At 45.3% G+C, this 25,618-nt stretch overlaps 1 protein-coding gene across 7 annotated transcripts in view; it reads left to right on the top strand.

Annotated features, from left to right (window-relative positions):
* The window catches only part of phldb2b (pleckstrin homology-like domain, family B, member 2b), a 44,718-nt gene extending 27,661 nt beyond the window's left edge, over positions 1-17,057 (top strand). For 3 of the 7 annotated variants that reach the window (XM_030348997.1, XM_030349004.1, XM_030349003.1), the window contains 15 exons: positions 205-342; positions 1,887-2,015; positions 3,073-3,228; positions 4,073-4,183; positions 4,487-4,561; positions 4,678-4,815; positions 5,472-5,624; positions 6,365-6,508; positions 6,718-6,817; positions 8,081-8,231; positions 13,129-13,219; positions 13,801-13,947; positions 14,359-14,578; positions 15,021-15,106; positions 15,346-17,057. In XM_030348997.1, coding sequence (XP_030204857.1) covers positions 205-342; positions 1,887-2,015; positions 3,073-3,228; positions 4,073-4,183; positions 4,487-4,561; positions 4,678-4,815; positions 5,472-5,624; positions 6,365-6,508; positions 6,718-6,817; positions 8,081-8,231; positions 13,129-13,219; positions 13,801-13,947; positions 14,359-14,578; positions 15,021-15,106; positions 15,346-15,486 — 1,980 coding nt within the window. In that variant the 3' untranslated portion in view covers positions 15,487-17,057. The remainder of the gene's footprint in view (positions 1-204; positions 343-1,886; positions 2,016-3,072; positions 3,229-4,072; positions 4,184-4,486; positions 4,562-4,677; positions 4,816-5,471; positions 5,625-6,364; positions 6,509-6,717; positions 6,818-8,080; positions 8,232-13,128; positions 13,220-13,800; positions 13,948-14,358; positions 14,579-15,020; positions 15,107-15,345) is intronic. The other 4 variants (XM_030348998.1, XM_030348999.1, XM_030349001.1 and 1 more) reach the window with 4 other exon arrangements.
* The last annotated feature ends 8,561 nt before the right edge of the window (positions 17,058-25,618 follow it).

Genomic DNA, 25,618 nt, shown 5'->3' with positions numbered 1-25,618 from the left:
TTCAGATAAAAAAAAGCTAGAAAAAAAAAGTTGTACAATAAATTGGTAACACACGTTGTTCATACTGTGTGTGTGTGTGTTTTTGTTTGTTTGTGTGTGTGTGTGTGTGTGTGTGTGTGTGTGTGTGTGTGTGTGTGTGTGTGTGTGTGTGTGTGTGTGTGTGTGTGTGTGTGTGTGTGTGTGTGTGTGTGTGTTTGCCTGCAGGTGGAGGTGGAGCGTGCCCTGGTGGAGGCGGAGCAGGAGGCGGAGCTGTCTGCGCTCCAGAGGGAGAAGGACGGCCTGGAGGACCTCCACAGCAAGATGGACGCCCTGGAGAGCAGGGCCCAGACGGAGAAGGACAAGGTGGGTGGAGATACTCAAACCAGCTGTCAATGTGGTGCTCCTATGTAGGGGGAAGTTGTGAGAATCAGCCAACAAGGACACGTAGACCCCCACAGATGAGGAAGAGAAGGTAAGAGAGACGTTTGTTGTGACTGGGACACTGCAGACAGGATGTCCCTCAACCAAGATGGAAGACCAGAAAAGAGTCATTGTCACCAGTATCTTAGGATAACGTTTTCCATTTTTCGAGATTTTGTTGCAAAAATTCAGGAAAACACAGCCAAGTGTGGGAGGGGAGAGGAGGGGAGGACATGAAACAAAGAACCGTGGGCAGGAATCCAACCCGGGTCGCTGCCCCAAGTACAGAACCTAATGTTGGGCGCTCTCCACAGTGAGCTGCCCAGGTTAACGAGCGACAAGGCGGTGAACAGATGTCAATCCTGAGGGATGGGGTGGATGGAGGGATTGTATTAGTTTATTGGCATTCAGCCATTATTGAATTAAGTTTTACTCAAAGCCCCCTCACGAATGCGTGTGTGCACTTCGACACACACACACACACACGCGCACACACACGCACCACACATGGGTCTCGTTGATGGGTCGTGTGAGCGTTAATCCTTCTTCTGGCCACCGTGGTCCAAATATACAGCTGCTAATACTGTACAGGCTGCAGCAGTTCTCCAGTGGTCCTGCTATGTCCTCCGGTATGTGTGTAAGAGAGAGGGGGTATTTCCATTCATGTGTAGCATCAGTGAGGTATGAAATGTATATTTGTGTTTGGAGGGATAGCCCAGGGTGTTTCCAAGAAAAGTGTCTTAATGGGGTGAGTGTCTCAAGTGTGTAGTTGAAGTCTGGCGCTCTTTTCTGATGTTGAGTCTTGTACAGACTTCCCTCAATGCAGTGAGGCAAGACCCAACCATGTGGGAGATGGGTGTGAGGTCTTCTGTGTTTAGTGGCTGAAAGCGTGACATGCTACTGGGCTGTGTGTGTGTGGGTGACAGTGAGTGTGTGTGTGTGTATGTGTATGTGTGTGTGTGTGAGTCCATCCATATATACATCCATAAAACCATGACCTCCTAATTCCACGTTACAACAATACGTTCCTCCATCTCATCCCTCCTCGTTGTCTAACCCCCGTACCTCCTCCCCTCGGCTCCTCCTCATTACCTCATGCTCTACCTCCCCCCCCCCCTCCCCCCCGCCCCTGCAGGACTGTCAGGCCTCCCGGTCGCCGTAGTAACTAACTGTGCCTCCTGTGTACCCCACTAACGCTGCTATCCTCTCTGTCCTGTGTGTGTGTGTGTGTGTGTGTGTGTGTGTGTGTGTGTGTGTGTGTGTGTGTGTGTGTGTGTGTGTGTGTGTGTGTGTGTGTGTGTGTGTGTGTGTGTGTGTGTGTGTGTGTTTGTGTGCACGCCTGCCAATGCCTGCATGTGTGAATGTGTGTATATGTGTACGTGTTTTGCGATCGTGTGCGTTTGTGTGCACGTATGGGTGTGTTTGCGGTCATGTGCATTTGCGTGCACATATGGGTGTGTGTGTGTGTGTGTGTGTGTGTGTGGCAGGCCTGCGAGCTGTTGAGCATAGAGAGGGGCAGGGTAGAGAGGTTGGCTCAGAGTGTGTGTGAACAGCGCACCCTGCTGGACAGCTGCCCTGAGGCCACCAAGGAGCCGCTGCAGGAACAGCTGGTCAGGGTCAGTACACACGCACACGAGCACATGCACATGGACACTCTCACACACACATACAAACATACAGATACAAATCCTATATTTAAAATACATCATAAAAAAATAGATGACACACAATACACATAACCATAAGCTTATGATTAGGTGAATGTTCCAATTAAGATGTATAAACGTATTCACACACACACAGACACAGACACACACACAGACAGACACACGCACGCACAATTATATCAGTGTTACTACAACTAATAATTATTATTACCATTAATCTGTAATACTGACTCTGCCAACCCCCTGGTCCTGTTCATCCCACCTTTCTGTTTCGTCCTCATGCTCAAGTCACTTGTATGTTGCCAGGGGCTGATATGTTGTGTAGCCGTCCGAAGCATCACTTTGTTATGTATGTTGGTGCTAACGCTTTTGAAATCATTGCCTATTATAAAACACACGGTTTTATTGAATTGTATTGTATCATTGAGCGTCTTTTTCTGTCTATGCTTCATACTGACATCTGTTGTTGCAGATCTTACACACGCATGCTGGGCCCAAAGCGATGGATGTTTATGGGAGCGTATGTGTAGGCAACATGGTGGTCGTCTGTTGTGCGTTGCATGGCTTGGTGTTGCTGGGTTGAAGATCAGCGTGCGTTTATCAAATGACATTTGTCTTTCTCTGTCATTTCTGTCTGTTGTTGCTGTGTTTTTGTAAAAAGAAATGTTTCCAATTAATTCTGTAAAAGTGAACATTTATGATGCACTTCTTAACTATTACGGAAGAAATGGCAAACTAAGTTTTGTATTCATGTAAACCAATTAGGTATGCTGATTGGATGGGAAATGTACCTTCCAATCATTTCTTGGGAAGTTTTCAGTGTGATGCACGGATTGTTAGGTGTATTAACTGTGTGTGGTATTAGCTGTGTTTGGTTTGGCATGTGACTTACCAGTTTATCGTTTCTTTCTGCGGTCTTCAATACAATAGCGACTCTTCTGCTCTCATTTTGCTTTATTTTCTCCTCTGTTTTATATTTTTTTCGGTGTGTGTGCGCATGTGTTAGGACTGCGAGGCCCTGGAGGCGGAGTCTAAGCGCTTCGAGGACCTGGAGTTCCAGCAGCTGGAGAGCGAGAGCCGGCAGGACGAGGAGAAGGAGAACCAGACGCAGCACCTCCTCCGCGAGGCCGCCGACTACCAGCGCAGCATGGTCACGCGCAAGGTGTGTGTGCGTGTGTTTGTGTATGTGTGTGTGATTTAGCACCAATATCAGACTTGACATTGGAGAAAAGATGTGTGACATGATATTCAATTTTCAATACTTCTCTTAAAAGCAGTGTCTTGCGGCAATTCAAACCCCTAGTTTGTTGGTCAGTATAAGTTTTTAGTAATACTTTGTTCTCAAATGCAGTGTTCTGCTGCATTTCAAACCCCTAGTTTGTTTGTCAGTATAAATAAAGTGTGTTTATATTAAGAGAGCTACGTGAAGCGCAAAGTTGAATGCATTCTGGGGAAAGCCAACTTAAATTCGTTCTGTGTAAAGCCAAGGTAAATGCATTCTGCTTAGAGCAAAGGTAAATTACTTCTAGGTAAAATGCCCTACAATGGCAAAGCGTAGTAACAGCTATTTTGGGTATAGGTAAATACAACTCAAAGTTAGCTATGGTATATATGTTTTATCTTGAGACACAACATCATGATTCAAACTCTGTTTTTGCGAAAAGAATATGTTAAAATCATGGTGACTACAAAATCGGACCAAAAACCAAGAGAGCCTGCAGTATTTGCAGTTTCCCTGTACAGATACTGCGGTCTGCCATGGTTTTCTATGTACGTCACCAATAAAATGGCAGGGATTAGTCTGTTGATAATAATGAAGACGCAGATGAGGATGTTAATGCGTAACCACGCGTTTAACTTAATTGAAGCTGCTATTCCAACTGAATAATACTCTTATACAAATAGAAATCAAGTAGAATGTTAAGACATTTAAAGGTTTACAAAGGTTTGCCTTTGTAAGGGCAGTGAAGTCAAGTTAAATGAATGTTTTTGCTGTTTGATTGCAGGAGCGGTTACTTACCCTTAAGAAGCAGGCCACACAAATTACCCAGCAGGCCCAGCGAGAGAAAGAGTGCTTCCTGAAGGAGAAAAGCAACCTGGAACAGATGCTACAGAGGGTGGGTGTGTGTGTGCGAGTGTGTGTGTGTGTGCGTGTGTGCATGCGCACGCACATCATCCACTTACAGGAGTAAATATATTATCATGCCCACGGTTTCTCAGGAAAGCTTTTGCGAGACGTCTTGAAACTTTTTTATTTGCGCCTTTGTGGTTATGTCTGTATGTGTTTCGTTATTTCCCTGTCGTAAACCGAAAAACGCTCCCGTTCATTAGATTGTTTTGGGAGTTGTTAAAGGATGGAAAGAAAAACATTCCAAGTCCTCAGCCAGTCATGTTTCTTGTTACTCTGTCTGCCCTCGTAGGAGAAGGAAAACCTCAGCAGTCTGGAGAGAAAATATGCTGACCTCACTGGGGGGCGGGGCTTCACCTTGAGGGAGGTACGTCACACCTGTCGGGACTCTTTACATCCGCCCTAAGCATTGGACCTGCTTGGTCGTCCGGGCCAAACGCTCACTCTAAACCTCTTCCATTTTCCTCTCCTTTTGCATCCCAGAATATAGCAAATCTGGCTGACGTGTGTCGATCCGCTAGCGACCGTTGTCGTGACAACGCTCTGTTTCCTCCTCCTCTTCCTGCTGACTTGCGGGCCCTCGCAGCCCTTCTTTCCTCTCTCTCTAGAAAGAATGCAGAGGTACACCATCTTCCCTTCCCTCTCCTCCCCCTCACCCCCCTCACCCCCTCACCCTCTCACGTCTTGTCTGGGGTTTCCGTTCTCTCATGGCGAAGCGTCTTGCCATGTTTCTTCACATTTCTTCCTCCCTTTCCCTCCCTAGGTTTGTTTTCCACTTCTTTTATCCCCCTTCGTGTTTGAAGGAAATGGCATTGAAATGTATTTCGTCCATTTTTTTACGGGATGGAAAACATGAATGACTCCTAGAACAAATGATACCAGGATATTTCTTTATTTTCTACCTGCTCCTCTCAGCTTCTACTCACACTCACACACACACGGGCACAGCTTAACATTGAAATTGCAGCTCCATCTGTCTTACTAAGGAATCACGTGTCAAGGCCTTGTCTGTTCCACTAATAACCGATATTAACTGTACGATGTTAACTGTTTGTTGTCAAATGTTCTACTAAATTACAAAAAAAAAGTCAAACTACTACTTTTTGTGTCATGTCCATCCGCAATTTTGCTTTGAAACTGAAATTCAGCTATATAAAATGTTTTGTATTGTATTAACAACTAATGACTAATTAATCATCCTCACCTTGGCTGAATCACTCCATACTTCACCACTCACCCTCTTTTTCTCCCCTGTTTTCTGACTTGGTATGTTCCAGGGTTATGTCACAGTCAGTGAAATCAATGACATTTACTCCCAGCGCGGGGGGGACTCTAATCCCGCCCCTGCCCCCACTTACACCAATACCTCCCCCGAATCCGAGCTTAGCTCCTCCCCCGACGACGGAGCTCCAAAATCGTCCGAGGATGAGGTGTGTGTTGTCATATGTCATATTTCCTTTTTTCATCAGAAAAATCCATTGCTAGGAATATTCCTCCTCCACACATAGACCACCCTGTGGACTTCCTGTTTCCCCACCTCTCCTTCCTGTCTTTTCCCCTTTTTCTGACAGAGTTGCCCTCTTCTTTCCAAAGCTCTGTCCCTTCCCAGCGTCTGACAAATTCCCCCTCCCCACCTCCCCACCTTCCTCCCTCTCCTCCTCCTCCTCCTCCTCTTCCTCCTCATCCAAACCTTCCTCCTCCTCCTCCTCTCCCCCCCCAACCCGGCCCCCCCGCCCTCAATCCAAAGCGCCCTCTGTTCACTGGCCGGAGAACATGGTGTCCTACAGAGAGCCCTCCCCCCTCCCCTCCGACTCTCCTCCCCCCCTCCCTGTCAAAACACACAGCCACCGCCACAGGCAGGTAAAGGGTGTGTGCGCGTGTCGTTGTTCAATAAATGCCTGGTGTGATGTACGACTTTTGTCATGGGATGGTTCGGTATGTGCATTATGGCATGTATATGTGTATGCATCCATCGGTGTGTGTGTGTGTGTGTGTGTGTGTGTGTGTGTGTGTGTGTGTGTGTGTGTGTGTGTGTGTGTGTGTGTGTGTGTGTGTGTGTGTGTGTGTGTGTGTGTGTGTGTGTGTGTGTGTGTGTCTTGGCAAAATGTCGTCTCCGATCAGCAGTCGTATATTTACGTGTGTGTGTGTGTTGCGTCGCGTGTGTCTCCAGCACTTCCGACATCTGGAGGAGAGGAAGCGGTACGAGAAGGAGGGCGGGACTCACATGAGTGACACCTTACCCAGGAAGAGGACCACGCCCCCCATGCCCTCCCAGTTCTCCTGCGCCACGCTCGGACGCAGCTACCCCAACAAGGTACGCCTCTCCGCTCACACACACCGAACCACACAAAACACTATCATATCGAGTTGAATACTTTGTTAAATTGTATTAGAGCCTAGAAACAAATCATGTTTCTAGGCTCTAGAAACATGAAGTTTTCTGTACAATCTTCAGTTTTTTCTATGTAAATGTTTTCAAACTATTGACGATTATTTCTTTCCTTATCGCCGGTTTCCGTTCAGACCCACCAACCCTTGGCGCAGAGCTCCAGCTGTGGCAGCTTCCTACCCAGAATGCTCTCCGTCTCAAACAAAGAGTCAGAATCCCGTCGTCTGCATAAAGGTAGTGTTTTATCTACTGCCGGATGAACCATAAATGACTTGGTGCCATCATGTGATGTGCGTTGGTGGGTGGGTGCGTGTGTGTCTGTGCATTACTGGGTGGATCCAACCATATCTCCCTTGTTTACATACGCATGTATTTTTAGCGGAAAAGATGTTGGAATGTGATTAGTCAAAGGCAGCTCTATTAAATGTCACGTAGGTGGTATACGAGCATGCGTGCGTGTCTGTGTTTGTGCGTGCGGTTCGTACACAAGCGCAACCCCCCCAGGAGGTGCTCGTTGTGTTTCCCACCGTCGTCTCTATTGCGTTTCCTTTCAAGGCGCTTGGATCCACGGTGAACTCTCGTGTGTTCGACCGCAGAGGGGTTCAAACTCTCAGCACTACAACACGCTGTCCCACCAGGCAGACCTCCCCGCTCCCAGCGGTACACATCATGCAGCACTCACCACACAGTCGGACGCTTTGTCATCCTTTTGGATTTAATTCATGAACCACATATCATAGGTTATGGTTCGGGGTAGAGGCAGGAATGGCATGCAAGCAGATGTTTCCCAGTTTGTCTATGAGACTGGGATCCATTGTGTGTGTGTGTGTGTGTGTGTGTGTGTGTGTGTGTGTGTGTGTGTGTGTGTGTGTGTGTGTGTGTGTGTGTGTGTGTGTGTGTGTGTGTGTGTGTGTGTGTGTGTGTGTGTGTGTGTGTGTGTGTGTGTTGGGGGGGGGGGGATGGAAGTTATTTAGGAAAGGGAGCTTATTTGGCCCCATAGGTCCCTTGTGGTCCCTTGAGCGGGGTCATCAGATGGGTGGGTCCACTGTCTGGGACAGATGGTATCAGAGCTGTGTGTGTGTGCCCTTCCTGTAGTCAAGAGACCAGTAGCTCTGTTTAAAGAGTGTTGGATGAGTCATTCAGTTAGTCCGGCGATCGTGTCAGAGTGAGCCGAGAGCTTTCTTTTAAACCACTTTTTTTTGCACTGAACTGAATCTCTTTTTCCTGAGGAATATCTAAGAACGCGTTTTCAACCTCGCCATAGGGAGTGTTGTTGTTTGGGTGTTCATGTTCTCTGTATTGGTGGTCGGAGCACACCTGAATACATTTCACCGTGGCAGGGATTTGTGATATAAGGTCAGGGGCTAATGAGCTAACCATTACCCCAGAGGGCGAGCTACAGGCAGGTAAACACACACACTCACACTCACACACACTCATACACTCGAAGATGTGTGCTAACGACCGCTGGCCCTTTTTTCTTAATTTTTTTTTCAGGTCAACCTTCCTCCAGAGCGGCGTCCCAGACCAACGTTTACCTCGACTCGTTTGGTTACCGTGACAACCAGCCCTTTGACACCATGAGCGTGGACAGCTCGGACTCCATAGACACCAGCATCTCTGCCTGCTCCCCCGACAACGTCTCCAGGTCAGTGCTGGCGGGGGACAGTCGGTGCGGTGAACGTTGTTTGTGTGTCTGTGTCTGTGCGTTAACGGCCGCAGAAAGCAACTCGAAAGGACTTACTTGACATACTTTCTTCGACCACACACTGTCCTACTCTCCCTTTGGCCTCAGGAAATTTGACACGAATCTGAGAAAGCAAACAGAAACGGACATTAAAAGGGAGAATGCCGGCACTTACATTTCAAAAGTTCATAAAATATGAACTTAAAGAACTGTTTTACAGTTTTTTGGACTGACAACATAGAAGTCTCTTTAGTTTAAATAATGGGAAACATGGACTGTTGAAAGAAAGGGAGGTTGGGGGAGGGAGGGGGGGGGGCAAACAAAGGATGAAGGGGAAGAAGGAGGGTGAAGTCGGTTAATGTAAAAAGTGTGTAACTGCAAAGCAGTGGGTTCCCGCCTTGATGCGGTCAATCCTCTGGGAAGTGTGTGTGTGTGTGTGTGTGTGTGTGTGTGTGTGTGTGTGTGTGTGTGTGTGTGTGTGTGTGTGTGTGTGTGTGTGTGTGTGTGTGTGTGTGTGTGTGTGTGTGTGTTGTGAAGACTTGATTAGCATCCGAGGGACTCGGGTTACAGAACTAGGGAAACCTATAGCTTTGCGTATGTGAGTGTGTGTGTGTTTGTGTCTCTCTCTCTCTCTCTCTCTGTGCACGTTCCGAGCGAGCGTCCATTCAATCATCTAATTCCCCCTTGGTCAGGATGAAGGCAGCGAATCAAGATGCAGAGGTAGAATGTGACCTCCCTCCATTACCCCCACGCCCCCCTTCCCAGCAGGACTCAAACCATGTGTGGTGCATACTTCCTCGCCTCGGCCCCAATTTACAGTGGTTCAGTCTACTTCCCTCCTTCACCCAGTCCTTCCCTCTATCTGCTCCGAATGGTTCAGTCTGCCTCTGCAGAGCTGCAGACTTCCAACGGTCCCATTTGCCAATTTGCGGCGCCATCCCTGAGTATCGTAAAAAGTTTCCCAGGATTAGGTCTGAATTCACAGCTCTGCACACTGAGTGCCGCGTCTGGGATTCAGTTGGGATTTCTTACAGGAACGTACCTTTACATGGATCTGTACTGGAAGACTTGAACGTCAGAGCCCTTGATTCATCCTACCTGACCAGAGATGGGACCGCCTTTGAGCAAGAACAATCAGTGCTGAACTGATTGAGAGACGTCTCTTGGAAAAGTCGTGATTTCTTTTTTGAAGGGGCTTTGAAACCCCGAACCTCGCTTAGACGTAGGCTGAATGGAGTCAATCATCACCGTGAGGAGGGTTCCCTCTCATCGCCTGAGGTAAGACACCGGTGTCCGGGTGCAGAGAAAGGGAAATGTTTTTTAGGCCTTGGCCTGGAAAGAGCCGGATTCCAGAGGGCAGATGGATAACAGATATGCATGTAAATGAGGTATGAGAAGAAGGAGGGTCATTTTGGCAGAGATGAACTGCACTGGGGTATCTCCTTTCAAATCGCTCCTTGCTGCAGGTAACAGAATTCCTGGCCACTTGTCTCTCTGGGTTGAGCGGGAATACTTTAGTCAAACAGTGGATTGGAATATGATCCCTCTCTGGTCTCTTCTGGAATGCTGTCTTTTGTTTTTTAGACCTTGCTTTGATCTGAGCATCATGATTTATATCCAGCATATGTGGATGGAGTAAATTGTTCAGGCCTTTGTTTTTACTGGACTTTTTTTTTCGTCAACTGTGTTTGGTTTTTACAGACCATTGCATTGCATTGATGTTGCAATGTAAATCTTTGAAAACGTCCCCATTTCATGTTGTTTAGATGAAGGGAGACACACTCCCACACTGGAACACTTGAGTCAGCCAACAAATCACCTCTCACTGTAATTACTGTTATACAACTGTTTGTTTTGGAAATGTCTAAGTTGCCTTTACGACTATAACTACGATTTAGTCCTCAATTACTTAAACTTAGGAATTTGCATGTTGATTGGAGTGTGGAGATTATGTTGTAGTAGATGGTGTTCTGATGCAGGGGACATAACTGCAAGCAGCCAATCGAAATGCTTCTTACATTGAACACTTCAGAGCTTATCAGAGGTGTTTATGCTAGGGTGTTTATCTGAGGCACCTATAATTTCTCTAAATCACTACCTTCCTAATTGCATTTTTCTATGTGTTCCCCATATACCATCTCTTAGTGTATGCTGCTATTGTTTTGTTCTCCCATTCATCACACACACACACACACACACACACACACACGCACACGCACACGCACACACACGTTTGTATAGACTAAAGTCTAATGTAAACCATTCCCAAGAGGAGGGGGGGGGGGGGGGGGGCGGGAAGGGGAGGGCGGGAAGAGAAATTTTGTTGAGTGTGTCCCTTTTTCTGTGGCATGGTGTCAGTTAGGAAGGTCTGTCGTGTGTATTTCACCCAGGGCTAATCGGGACCTCTGTGAAGCTAGGCTCTCCTCACTGGTGAATAAAGACAGTGATGTGGCACACTCTTCAAGGGGGGAGGGAGGATGAGGGCGAACAAGGGAGAGAGAGACACACAGGGAGAGAGACACAGGGAGGGAGACACAGAGAGACACACAGGGAGAGAGACACAGAGAGAGACACACAGGGAGGAGACACAGGGAGAGAGACACAGGGATAAGACACAGGGAGAGAGACAGAGAGAGAGAGGATCCTTGGGGCAGCTCTGGCAACTCCCTGGAATGCCTGGGATCAGGATTGTTTGATCCAACACAGACACACGCGTGCACACGTACACAAACACTCCAAAATACACAAACACCCACGTATATACAAACTGCCACGCATGCGGGTTCAGGGTAGATGTTAGCTCTGGGGTTGATGATGTAATGCTCTTTTCGTCCATGGTGCTTCCTATGTGATTTTAAGATTATAAAACGACGCAGACAGTATCCATGTGTATACAGTGCAATCCATCACAGATGTCTAAAATACATCTTCTAGGACGACCCTAAGGCAAGGCTAGTTTGAGTATCACTGAACAACGAAAGGATCAGAGCAGCCTTGCCTCTCAATTACAATCTGAATATCGTCTTTATTTTGTTTACATGCTAAGGCTTGTTCAGTTAGCAAAAAGTAAAGCGTTTTCTTTTGACTTTTTTGTTATTTGTCTAATTGATTGACCTCCTGACGAGGTCTTTTTTTTATCATTCTTTGCTTGTGTGTTTCTTGTCTAATGCCATGTCATCATACTTTATGCATTATGCATGGAGATATAATTTCCTCCTTACTCCTATTGTTTCAAAGACTCTTATCTATCCAGCGTGTGGAACCTGTGTGGGCAGGTCCATGGTGGTCTGTTCACTCCCAGAGCAAGGGAACAAACTGGCTCTTTTAGCTGACTGTCTTTAACAGCAACGGTTGTCCTACCATATAACATGCTTGATATGTAGTCTGACTTCCATTTATTCAAGTCCAGATCAAGTCTATTGTACTTTTTTACTAGCAGTTGTTTATTTATAAGTACGAATCACGTCTCGGTCTACATACCGGAGATATCCTTTGATTATTTGGTCCCTGAAAACTGGGATCAGCAGCAACAGACTCTCTTCACATGTTTAACATATGTAGACCAATCCAAGTCCGTTCCAAGGAATTCTATCAAAAACACGTTATCTCGAAGAGAAAGGGGTAACCAGGCATCCACACAACAGTCAGGCAGCTGCCTTCAACATTTCAAGGCAGCAATACTGGAAGACACATGTATGCAGTATGCACATACGTGAGACATGAGTATGATGATTTGGAGCGAGGCCATGGCAAAGGTTAAAGGTTTCACCCATGTGTCTTTACCATCAAGACCCGACTGCCCGCCGTGCTAGCAAGGAGTACGAGCTCAATCAATCACAGTGGGACGAAATGGCCCATGCAAAGTTTTTATTCACTACTATTCACTTGTTGCCTCTTTTGTATGATTCTTTGCAAATAATGTGTCCTCTATAAACAGATATCTGCAGATGAATGCAGAGTCTGTAGGCTTTTGGCATCTGAAGCTTTCTGGTTTCCGTTTGTAGTCTGGTTACATCGACCAATTACGTTTGATCGGGCTTTGGTTGCTTGCAAGCAAACAGCCAAAATGTTGTCTTGTCCTGAAACAAAGACAGAAATTACCGAAATCAATGGCCGATGCTTGGAAGACGAAGATGATATCCATTATCCATAATCCATTATACGGCGACACCTGAAGCCCAGCAATACTTCTCGTTGTTAGAAGAGGAAAATCGACGCCAGACGATAGTCATTGGTTTCCCAGATTGCAAATGAGAAGGCAGGTTTTTAATGCTAATGATGATTTGAATAAGGTATTGGTGGTGGAGATATGGGAGGTACAGATAGAGAAGTTCAGAATGTAGGGTTTGGCTAAACGTGATCGGACGGAGGTAAAGATATGAGGAAAAGATGGGGAGGGGGTGGATTAGGAGTGGATTGGGAGGTGGACGGAGAAGGGGGATTTGTGGAGTGTGATGGCTGTGATGACGTCTGGACACGGGAGAGAGAGAGTCGTTGCGAAGAATGGTTCCAGGTGTTCCTTTTGAAGTGGAAATGAGAAGCAGCAGACCGCTTTTATTGGCTGCCAATACACATACACAATCTCTCACACACACACACACACACACACACACACACACACACACACACACACACACACACACACACACACACACACACACACACACACACACACACACACACACACACACACACACACAAAAAGTCATGCATACCTCAAATCTTTAATTCAGATGTGTAAGAGCGGAACATGCTGTTTAGATCTTTCATTACATTATTTTTTTATAAGAAATGTGTTTCTGTTGACTACACAGTGCTAATTGTGTCTTTTTGTGTATGTGTGTGTGTTTGTGTGTAGTGCCAGCACGTCCAACGTGGCCAGGATGGAGGAAATGGAACGTATGCTACTGGAAGCTCAAGCAGAGAAGAGCCGCCTTCTGGAGCACAAGGTGAAATACACACACACACAATGTATATCCTTAACACATACAGACACACATACACATACGCATACAAACACACACAATATATGATATACACATACATAGAAACTAGAAACCCAAGCTTTATTTCTTGCCCTTTTCTGGATCAAATATCAAAATACATCGGCCCAAAAAGAATACCAGAAGCTGCAAATATGCCGCTGTATCAAAGCCCACATGGCTGCCACTGAAATAGGAAAGTGATCTGATGAATTCAAATAAACGTGCAGTCCCATTACATGTGCAGTTCTGGAAACCACTCAAATAAGTTTAAAATGCTGCATGGATTTGTTCATTACAAACATCAATAATATACGCCATTTAGTTAGCCGCGGCAGGTCGCGGCTAACTAAATGGATGGATGCTTTGATTAAAGGTGATGTGCCCAAACCCCGGTTTGGGCACATCACCTTGAATCAAAGATCAAATCAAAGATAGTCCCTAGGTGGACCCCCCCCCTAGGTGGACCCCCCCCCCTAGGTGGACCCCCACGTTGGGCACATTGGGTTGCGTCTCACACAGCCTTGCGTGCTTCTGAACCCTTTCAGGAGCAGGAGATGGAGGTGCGGAAGCAGGCGTTTGACGAGGAGCGGCGGCGGCGGGAGGACCTGGAGAAGAGGCTGCAGGAGGAGACCAGCAGGAGACAGAAGCTGATCGACCGAGAGGTCAAGCTGCGGGAGAAGCAGAGGGCCCAGGTTGGAGAGAGAGAGAGAGACTTTGTGTTGAGTTGTTTCCCTTGATTCGTTTTTTTGTTTGTGTTCCTCCTTTGAAGGAGCGTTGATTCATTTTGGATCATTGAAAGGATTCACTCATTTGATATTTAAGGGGCTTATTAAAGGGAAATTCTTAGAAATGTCACAGCTGTCTGTGAGCTAATTCTCTGTGAGAATTTTCTGTTTCTATTTGACTGTCCCTTCCTCTGTAAGAGACTATTTGGGCTTCAGTCTGCCTCCTTTTCATTTCTGACCAATTAGGGCATCGCTTTCCTGATTGAAATCCTCCAGCTCTTTTCTTCTCGCGTTTCATAATTGTCAAATCTCCCCTCTGGCAGCTTTAGTGGATTATTCAAATAAAAAATCTTCCATTTCTAAATTCCTCCGTTCCAGTCGCGACCTCTGACCCGCTACCTGCCCGTGCGCAAGGACGACTTCGACCTGCGCTCGCACATCGAGTCGGCCGGCCACAGCGCCGACACCTGCTTCCACCTGTCGCTCACGGAGAAGACCTGCCGCGGCTACCTGGTCAAGATGGGCGGCAAGATCAAGACCTGGAAGAAGCGCTGGTTCGTCTTCGACCGCAACCGCCGGACGCTGTCCTACTACGCAGGTGAGCCCCCCGGGAGCTTTCGGAGGGGGGGGGGGGGGGGGGGGGGGGGGGGGGGGGGGGGGTTGTTGTTAAGGCTTAGTTATGGTTCCACGTTGACGCAACGCAAGGGAGTTTTCCGGACCCATTACATCCTTATGTACCCTCCTTGCATCCACCACAAGGGCCTGATGGGCTTCACAAAAAGTGTAACCTTGTGTCGAGGCGACGCAAAGTTACACTGATTGCCTACTGATTGGTCTGCTGACGTAAACTAGACGCAGAACCAAAACAAGTCACAACTTTGTTGAAGCAACTGCGTGGTCGTTGCTTCAACGTTGTTAATAAAAGTGTTTACATGCAAGTTCCTGAAGTTAACATTGCTTAAGTTGACATTGTGTGCAACACAACAACACGGTGTTGAATGCTGTCGAAAGTGAGCTCATGTGTTCATCCTTCCTTGCAGACAAGCATGAAGCCAAACTGAAAGGAGTCATCTACTTCCAAGCCATCGAGGAAGTGTATTACGACCACTTGAAGAACGCGCACAAGGTGTGTGTGTGTGTGTGTGTGTGTGTGTGTGTGTGTGTGTGTGTGTGTGTGTGTGTGTGTGTGTGTGTGTGTGTGTGTGTGTGTGTGTGTGTGTGTGTGTGTGTGTGTGTGAGAAAAATAACAAGGACGCACCAAAAGATATAAGTCGGCCCTAAGTTCAACCACAATGTCCCATTTAAAAACTATAATAATATGAACCCATTTCTCTGTATCCGTGTCTCTCTCTCTCTGCCCCCCAGAGCCCCAACCCGTCCCTGACCTTCAGTGTGAAGACCCACGACCGGGTCTACTACATGGTGGCCCCCTCCCCCGAGGCCATGAGGATCTGGATGGACGTCATCGTCACCGGCGCCGAGGGCTACACCCAGTTCATGGTGTAGCCACGGCAACCGCTCTCCACTGTGTCACACACCTGGGACCCCCCCCCCCCTGATGGAGTATCTAGAGGAGTTTTTATAGCTTTATTTTTTTGATGTTTTTATTATGTTTTTCTAAATGGCTGACAATCTCATCCTGAGGTGTGTGTGCGTCTGTCTGTCTATGTGGCGCACCAATGACTTTGATTTAATGAACAAAGTGTGACTATGTGTGTCTCTCCTAAGAGTCTTTCCCTAGATGTATAATAAGAAGAGGTTGAAGAATTATTATTAACAGATTGCTGTTATTTAATGACAAGCATAGTTATTTTGATTTGTGACGGAGGAAGGGATTTCTCAGGACACTGCTCAATCATGAATCAATGAGCAGTGTCCTTTAAAACCCTTTTGTACACCTGTTTGAGAGAAGGAGTATTCGTAGATTTACGCTGCCTTTTAAACCAGAGCAATGCTTTTATCCAGTTGATTTTCTTGGAAAATTATAAATATTGTGCTTGCAGGAATTTGACCTAATTGTTGGTTAGCCATGCAGTGTTTTTATAGTGAAATGTAAATACATATTTCTGTTTTGTTTCTGCTATATAGTGGACTCTTTATATACGAGACTACACCCATGTTTAATGGTCAACATGTGATGTATTTTGATATGTTGAATGACCATTACATTTGCAATTAGGAATATATTACATTGCAGCCATTGCGAAATTGGAGTTTATTTGATTGCCTTTATTTTGGTGCTGAGAGATGAATTTGCGTGTGTAAAGGTCCAATGAGTGTTACTAGAGGTCACTGAATTATTTTTGTTGTAGGTTTGTGGTGCTATTTTAATTGGCATTGAAGTTCGATAGACATTGGAATTAATTACACCTATGAACTCTTCCTAAATCCTGTCTCTAAATTGTTTAATATATTTTGTGCGGTTCACCATGTTAGAAAAGGAGATGGCATACTGGGCATTTGGATGAACAGGTTTGTGAATTCAAACTCAAACAGCTTGACCATGACACCCATAAACCAGTGATAATTTAGATAATAATAATAATTATACATCGGCATGTTGAATTACCACTTGGCCTTCTGTTTATATCTCACATGTATTATACGCTGTATCATAGTTGAGCTTTGTCATACAACATCTCTCAAACTTTTTGTGTTGAGACATACATTGCGTTGTATTGAACTCTTTATTATCCACTATAATCACAAAGACATTGATGCATCTATTAGCATGTATCAATAGGTAGGCCGAAAGAAGAAACTGAAATAGATATGTGCCTTTTATTGTGAAAAGGTCATTTTAAAAGAAGGTTGGCATTTGATACCGACGAGGAAATACGACAAGGAAGATTTGAGTTGGTATGGACTCAAATCCCACATCTATTGTCAGACACACTGAGCTTGTGGCTCCACCAGCAGAGAGAACTTTTACTTTGGAAAGTACTATATTTTACATTTTTTATTTGTATTTGTATCAAGTGGCCAATTTACAAAACAAATACAGATTATATTATATTTATGTTTTTAACAATGCATGTATCTTTCTATTTTAATATCAATAAAAACAATATTCGTAACTTTGTTAGAAGTTTTTTGCTTTCGTAATAATAAACTCATACCAGGTTGTTTTATTCTCCTCATCTTTCATTACCTAGTAGTTTAATATAGCCATATTTGATGAAAATTATAATCAATAGACTGTAAAACAATGTGTTCTCATGACATCATCAGTTTACTTCTGACCAACAACATAAAGTTGTTGGTCGCCCTCTGGCGGCTGTATTTTCCAATTACGTTGCTAAAATAGCTGTAACTGATCGAGGGGCCACTATTCTAGCGCCTCCTAGACTACGCATATGCCTCGCTGCGGCTTGTATGACATGGACATCCAACGTCCAAGTGCTGTCACGTGATTCCACTTGCCACCCCCACTGACGTAAATGGCTAATGACTTACGCCCCTTCCGGTAGAGCTCATGGGACCTATGAGATCGAAAAATATGAATGGGTGTCAATGGAGAGAAAATAATTATTTTCTGGTCCCAGTCTTTATATGCCCTGGATTACACATATGTTGTTTGTGGATTTAAATGATAATTTTTCATGCAAAGAAAACTAAAAATGTTCGTGAAGCATGTAGAAGTTTGATAATTTTGGGTTTTATGTGAGGCCGCTTTGTGAACTACAGCTCTTCGCTGCTCTCGACGCATATGATATACGTCACCACACCCGCACTTGGAACTCGGCAGAGAGATGGCGATCTCTCTGCTCCACTTCACCACTTTTTTTCAAGGCGAGGATAAAAGCATAGAAAGAGGTGAAAAACGCTATAAGTCGGGGCATGTGGAGAGTTTTAGTTATGTGCCATCTCTGTGCCTCACATAAAACCTAAAATTATCAAACTTCTTCACGAACATTTTTAGTTTTCTTTGCATGAAAAATTATAATTTAAATCCACAAACAACATATGTGTAATCCAGGGCATATAAAGACTGGGACCAGAAAATAATTATTTTCTCTCCATGGACACCCAGTCATATTTTTCGATCTCATAGGTCCCGTGAGTTCTACCGGAAGAGGCGTGACTTCGCCACTCTATTATGAATGCAAAAACATGCGTTTGTGAAATTAGTTTTTGATGGGTCCACTCCTTAAGCCAGGGGTGTTTCTAGGTTTCATAAACATCCGGGGCTTGGCCCAGACGGAAAATGAAAATGCCAAAATGATTTCTATGCTTTATTTTGCATGAACATTTTTCATAATGCTTCACCTAAATAAAAAAAATGCGCAGTTTATTATAGCTTAAAATTAGAGCTGTCAAGCGATTAAAATATTTAATCGTGATTAATCGCATTAATGTCATAGTTAACTCACGATTAATCGCAATTAATCGCAAATTATTTTTCTATGCTAAATATCCCTTGATTTCTTTGTCCCATAATTCTTCTAATTTTAATTCTCTTATCAACATGGTGAAGTGTATCGGTTTGCCTTGTGCAAATGATTTTTTATTGATAACAACATTGGCGTATACTGATCAAAACAGGACGATGCAAAAAGAGAGCCTATAGTGCAATTAAACGACTGCTTTGAACAAATGTCATTTGAACATAGCAGTCAGGCTACTGCTTCTTTGTTTTGAGCCCAAAAAAATATTTTTTTTTATTTTTTTTTTATAAAATAATTGCGTTAATCGCGCGTTACATTTTTTAACGCCGTTAAATTTGGTTTGCGTTAACGTCGTTAATAACGCGTTTAACTGACAGCTCTACTTAAAATAGCTACCTGACTGCTGTGCTGCTTATCCCCAAATGTCTAAAGTCCCGTTCAAGTTATTTGAGTTATCGAGTAAAATTAATACAAGTGAGACAGACTTTACACACACACTATTCTGACTGGGGATAGGTTCATTCACTTGAGGTGGTAAAAAGGTAATGTTTTTAAACATAATCTTTTTATTCTCTTGCCAGAAGGACTATCTAGACTAGGCTAGTACTTATAAATAATTACAAATATTTTTACTTTTATTTATTTTTTTAACCCAAAAATTATATTCAGGGCTTATTAAACACAGGGTCTGTGATTAGGATGTCTGGGTTCAGGGTCTGCGTTCAGCGCCTAATCGACCAGGTAAACACGCGTCCTGCCGTCCTCCGAGCTCCAGGAAACCAAGTTCCAGGTGGTTAATATTTAGCTCAGACGTCGTTCACTCAATACATTCATGATCCAAAAACTGGCCGCAGCTGACCTCAGATCTGGTGAACTGGGCTTTTATTTCTTTCACTTCATATGTTTCGACCAATCCTGTTGCTGGAGGCAGTTATTTGCAGACAAACCCGCCCATGAACATTTTAAAATGTAAATACAGACATTCCTGTATAATTAAGGTGTTTGACAGCTCCCTCTACTGGACAACAGTCTCACACCAAACTACATTTTCCGTTTGAACCAACGTAGCTATAGTACGTTGATGTGAGACGAGTTGGTGGATTGAACGTGTTGTAGTAGCAGAAAATGGCCTGCGGGGCAGTATGTACATTGTTAAAGGCCCACTATGCAACTTTTCTAGCCAAAATTACATTAATTATGCAGGTTGAGAGTTATTCTGATGGTTCTGCAACCATTTCTGGGTCGTTTGGTGGGTGTGTCATTGCCCCATGACGCCTCTCCAAGGAAAAAGCGCATATTCAACTTGCTCTGTTCGGGCCGACACAATCCGGATGTGACGCAGCGGAAGTATCCAATCGCGCCTCGAAAATGTAGTCAGATTGTAGTTTCGAAAAATGCTTTACGGCACAGACACACCCCCAAACATGGCACGGGCTAGATATAAACAGCCAGTTGCGAGGCAATTGTTGCATTCATCATGGATCAATCAATTGATAAGGGACCCAAGAGGCGACTGTCGGTGGAACAAAAGAAGAATAAAAAGAAGTTGGACCAGGAAAGAGACCAGACACGAGTGAAATGGAACTATGCAACTTCTTTGGCTTGATTTACCTTAATATAACGGGCTAAGAGTCATTGCGATGGTTCTATTATACATTTTTGTTCGATTGTTCGTTGTTTCGACTCCCCCTTGCGCATCTTGGCGGAGCAAGGGAATAGTTTGCTGCCGGCAACCCGCCGCCCACTCTCGCGGGAGTCTCGGGTCTCGCGAAGTAACAAATTGCTTTACGGTACAGACCCCCAAACACGGAACCGGCTCGATATAAATACAAGTAACTAAATGGGATTGTTACATTCATCATAGATCAGCCGACTAAAAAGAGTCAGAGAAACCCAATGTCGGAGGAACAGAATAAGAGAAAAGGGAGACTGACCGACAGAGAGGCCAGACACGAGTAAACGTTGGGCAAGCTTTTCAGGAATAGCGTGAACTGAAAGGAAAAGAAGTCTGCAAATCAGACGCAGACTTGGCCGTGTTGCTTTTGAAATTGAAAGTACCCTTGGGTGAACTTTGTCTTCGTGGTATTCTTGATGTTGATAGTCTCCGTACAAATGTGTTTGCTCAACCATTTTGTTGTGAGCCCTGTGTGTTTCATTTCCTTTGTTTCCATGGGTGTTTGCCGTTCGTCTGTCTCGTCCCCCAGATACAGGCTGAATCCCCGAATCCAGGTTCTTGTTTATTTAGATTATTACGTTGGCCAACACTCTTACACTGATTGTTCTGTTCAACCTAAAATAAAACAATTATAATCTAGGATATAAATTCTCCCCGTCAACTATAAAAAAGGATGGATTTATGTTTATTGCAATACAAAGTTTTAAAAATGTATAACCTTGTCCGCACTTCATCTACTTCGGACATGGCTCCGTCATGCCAAATTTGTACCGGCTGCCAAATTTGTACCGGGCACGTCAACAGTTGTCCGTTGCCAGGCAACGGACAACTGATTACGTAAGGGTTGTCCGTTGCCAGGCAGGTTTCAAAAAAACATTTGCGCTCATGTTGCCAAAGACGAAATAACAATACAGATAACGGATGGCTAGATAACTTGTTTTTACTTTATATTTGTATTGAATTGTTCAATCAAATTTAGCTAGTAAACTGAGTGTTTAAAGCGGGTTTCAAAAAACATTCGCGCCAAAGACGCAATAACATAATACAGAAAACGGATCGCTAGATAACACTTGTTTTTACTTTATATTTGTATTGTATTTAATTGTTTAATCAAATTTAGCAAGTAAACTGAGTGTTTAAAGCAGGTCAAGGACGAAATAGCACAATACAGATAACGGACTAGTGCGAATGAACGAGCTTGAAGGTTCGCAAATGTGTTCGGGAACCTTTCACGTCATTCGACGCGATCGTCCGTTGCCAGGCAACGGACAACGCGATCATCTGTTGCCAGGCAGGTTTGGAATGGATTACGTATGGATGACGCGCCCGGTACAAATTTGGCAGCCGTTACAAATTTGGCATGACAGCGCCACGCATTCGCCGGCTTCTTTGAAAACAAATGCACATGGCTAGCGTAGAAGTGCATGGGGAAGGGTCGTCAACGAGTTGTTACGACAGTGTTGTAAAATATCTACTACGAAGCTGTAGGGGGCGCTGTGTAGAGAAAGGTGCGTGCCAAACCAAGAAAACAACGAAGAAATTCCCGATCTTGCATAGTGGGCCTTTAAATACATGAATAGGCTTGAATTTAGTAGCAATATTGGGGTTTCATATTTTTACAAAATGGATTATGTGAACATTGCCGAATAACAATCATGGCTATTAATGTATTGCAGGAGTTTAGCTTGACATTAACCAAGTTAAAGGACAATTAAATGAACCGCACCAAACATGTAGAAGTCAATGTGGGATTTTAATATTCAAACAAAAACACTTGACAGAAGTTTGATACAATTTTGTAAAGGGAAGCAGAGGAAAAGATTTTACCAAATGAATCTTTTCAAAATGTCACCACCATTCCGAAAGCAAGTCAAGAGGTTTGTGGGAAAGCAGTCCTCCCTGACCAGCTCTGTCCCTGACTCTAAACCCTGACTCTCAACCCTAATGCTAAACCCTCTGAGGGCAGGAAGACGCGCCTTCAGTATAAAGGTTTAAACCACAGAGAAGGAAGAAAAGAGGAAGCAGTAGAGAGTAGTGAAGTAGTGAGGTTAGTGACAGATGTGAGGGAAAGGCGTGTGGAAGCACACGGTTACAAGTGGGGTCAAGAAGATCCCTCCCACTGGAGGTCATTGATCCATCAGCCTCAGACTGCTGAGCTCAGCAGGTCTTCTGGAGGACGAGGCTCAGGAGAACTGAGGAGACGGGACAAGCAGGATGTCAGGATCAGGGTGGGTTTAGCTCAGGTGTGTCAACCCCCGACCAAACAGGATCAGGTGAGGTTCAGCTCAGGTGTGTCTGCCCGGACCAAACAAGGACATTGATTAGGTTCAATATTCAAAAGATGCAACATTATCTGAACCAAAGATAATTCATTAAGGAGCAGGCAGGCTTTAGTACGCCTTGCTCAAGGACACACTGTATTCTGAGGACTTGAACCCGGCACCATTGGTTTGAGAGTTGAACCCCCAACCCCCTACCTAGTCCACTATGTCCAGATAATGCAAACTTATGAGGAATCCTTGATGGTAGAGTCCTGCTGGGCCTCAGGATTTGCCTTCCAGATGTACGGCTCCTCCAACAGTTTTCCAGATTCCTGGTCTGGTTACAAACGTAATTCGTCTCTAATGTAAGGTAACAAACACAGTAGTAGTTTGTCTCTAATGTAAGGTAACAAACACCGCAGCAGTCGGCCTCTAATGCAAGGTAACAAACACAGGAGTAGTTTGTCTCCGATATCAGGTAACAAACACAGTAGTAGTTTGTCTCCAATGTAAGGTCACAAACACAGGAGTAGTTGGGCTCTAATGGCGCGTAACAAAGTAGCAGCTGTAGTTTGTCTGGTAAACAAACACGATAGTATGCCGTAACTTGTACTGGACAAACTAATCCTGCGTTACAACAAGTCCACTCTTTTTTTTTTAGGCAAACTTACGAGGATCCTGGTTGGTGGAGTGATGTCGTCCTCCAGAGTCTTGGCTCCATCAGCTCTCCTCAGCCAGAGTCCTGGTCTGGAACAAACAGCGCGAGTCTGGCCCTAAAGTCTGGTAACAAACATAGTTCGAGAGATTTTTAAGCCCTTTATTTCCCCTTTGTTTGGTTAATACAAACTTACAATCCTTGTTGGTAGAGTGATGGTCATCCTCCAGATTCACGGCTCCCCTACCAGCTGGCCTCCGCTACAGAAACACGTTCTAGTAAGAAAACACAGCGGTAGTTGGTTAACGCATGTCAAAGTAACAGCTCTATTTTGCCCTATAGGTCAACCATGTAAGTAAATACAAACTTACGAGGAATCCTTGTTGGTCGATTCCTAGTTGTCCTCCAGCGTCTCAGCTCCTCCATCTGCTCTCCTCAGACAGAGTCCTGGTCTGGAACAAACAGCAGAAGTCTTGCTTCAATGTGTGGTAAAACGGATGTAGTCGTCTGGTATATTGGTACAAACGCTGGTGGTTTGTGGTAGCAGTATTCTACGAGAAGTGGCAGTGAGTGTGATGGTCACAGAGTCAGGCTCCATCTACCCCACGACAGACATCCTCCACCAGGCAGAGCCGTCAGCACGGCTCCTCCACCAGGCAGGGCCGTCAGCACGGCTCCTCCACCAGGCAGGGCCGTCAGCACGGCTCCTCCACCAGGCAGGGCCGTCAGCACGGCTCCTCCACCAGGCAGGGCCGTCAGCACGGCTCCTCCACCAGGCAGGGCCGTCAGCACGGCTCCTCCACCAGCTCTTTCACCATCAGCTCCTTCAGCCATGGATACCTGGTCTGGTTACAAACACAGAAGTTGAATACATATTTTTGTAAAGGAAAGCAGAGGAAAACATTTTCCCAAATTAATCTTTTCAAAATGTCACCACCATTCAGAAAGCAAGTGAAAAGGTTTATGTAAAACCAGCCCTCCCTGACCAGCTCTGTCCCTGACTCTAAACCCTGACTCTCAACCCTAACGCTGAACCCTCTGAGGGCAGGAAGACGCTCCTTCAGTGTAAAGGTTCAAGGAGACACTCCTTCAGATTAAAGGTTCGAACCACGGAGAAGGAAGAAGGGGAAGGAGTAGAGAGTAGTGAAGTAATGAGGTTAGTGACAGACATGAGGGAAAGGCGTGTGGAAGCACACGGCTACATGTGGGGTCAAGAAGATCACTCCCACTGGAGGTCATTGATACATCAGCCTCAGACCGCTGAGCTCAGCATGTCTTCTGGAGGAAGAGGCTCAGATGAACTGAGGAGACGGGACCAGCAGGATGTCCGGATCAGGTGGGGTTCAGCTCAGGTGCGTCTGCCCCCGACCAAACAGGATCAGGTGAGGTTCAGCTAAGGTGTGTCTGCCCGGACCAAACAAGGACATTGATTAGGTTCAATATTCAAAAGATGCAACATTATCTGAACCAAAGAGACGTCATTAAGGAGCAGGCAGGCTTTAAGGCGCCTTGCTCAAGGACGCATCACTGTATTCTGAGGACTTGAACCCGGCACCATTGGTTGCCGGAGAGTTGAACCCCCAACCCCCTACCTAGTCCACTATATCCAGATAATGCAAACTTACGAGGAATCCTTGATGGTAGAGTCCTGATCGTCCTCAGGATTTGCCTTCCAGATGTACGGCTTCTCCGTCAGTCCTCCAGATTCTTGGTCTGGTTACAAACGTAATTTGTCTCTATTGTAAGGTCACAAACACAGTAGTAGTTTGTCTCTAATGTAAGGTCACAAAAGTAAATACAAACTTACGAGGAATCCTTGTTGGTCGATTCCCAGTTGTCCTCCAGCGTCTCAGCTCCTCCATCTGCTCTCCTCAGACAGAGTCCTGGTCTGGAACAAACAGCAGATGTCTTGCTTCAATGTGTGGTAAAACGGATGTAGTCGTCTGGTATATTGGTACAAACGCCGGTGGTTTGTGGTAGCAGTATTCTACGAGAAGTGGCAGTGAGTGTGATGTCACAGAGTCAGGCTCCATCTACCCCACGAAAGACATCCTCCACCAGGCAGGGCCGTCAGCACGGCTCCTCCACCAGGCAGGGCCGTCAGCACGGCTCCTCCACCAGGCAGGTCCTCCAGCACGGCTCATCCACCAGGCAGGGCCTCCAGCACGGCTCATCCACCAGGCAGGGCCTCCAGCACGGCTCCACCATCAGCTCCTTCAGCCATGGATACCTGGTCTGGTTACAAAGACCAAACAAGGACATTGATTAGGTTCAATATTCAAAAGATGCAACATTATCTGAACCAAAGAGACGTCATTAGGGAGCAGGCAGGCTTTAGGGCGCCTTGCTCAAGAACGTATCACTGTATTCTGAGGACTTGAACCCGGCACCATTGGTTTGAGAGTTGAACCCCCAACCCCCTACCTAGTCCACTATATCCAGATAATGCAAACTTACGAGGAATCCTTGATGGTAGAGTCCTGATCGTCCTCAGGATTTGCCTTCCAGATGTACGGCTTCTCCGTCAGTCCTCCAGATTCCTGGTCTGGTTACAAACGTAATTTGTCGCTATTGTAAGGTCACAAACACAGTAGTAGTTGGTCTCTAATGTAAGGTCACAAACACAGGAGTAGTTGGGATCTAATGGCGCGTTACAAAG

Source organism: Gadus morhua, chromosome 23, assembly GCF_902167405.1.
Source record: "Gadus morhua chromosome 23, gadMor3.0, whole genome shotgun sequence".
Taxonomy (NCBI): Eukaryota; Metazoa; Chordata; class Actinopteri; order Gadiformes; family Gadidae; genus Gadus; species Gadus morhua.
The sequence above is the reverse complement of the archived record's forward strand: the minus strand, read 5'-3'. Positions and strand labels throughout refer to the sequence as shown.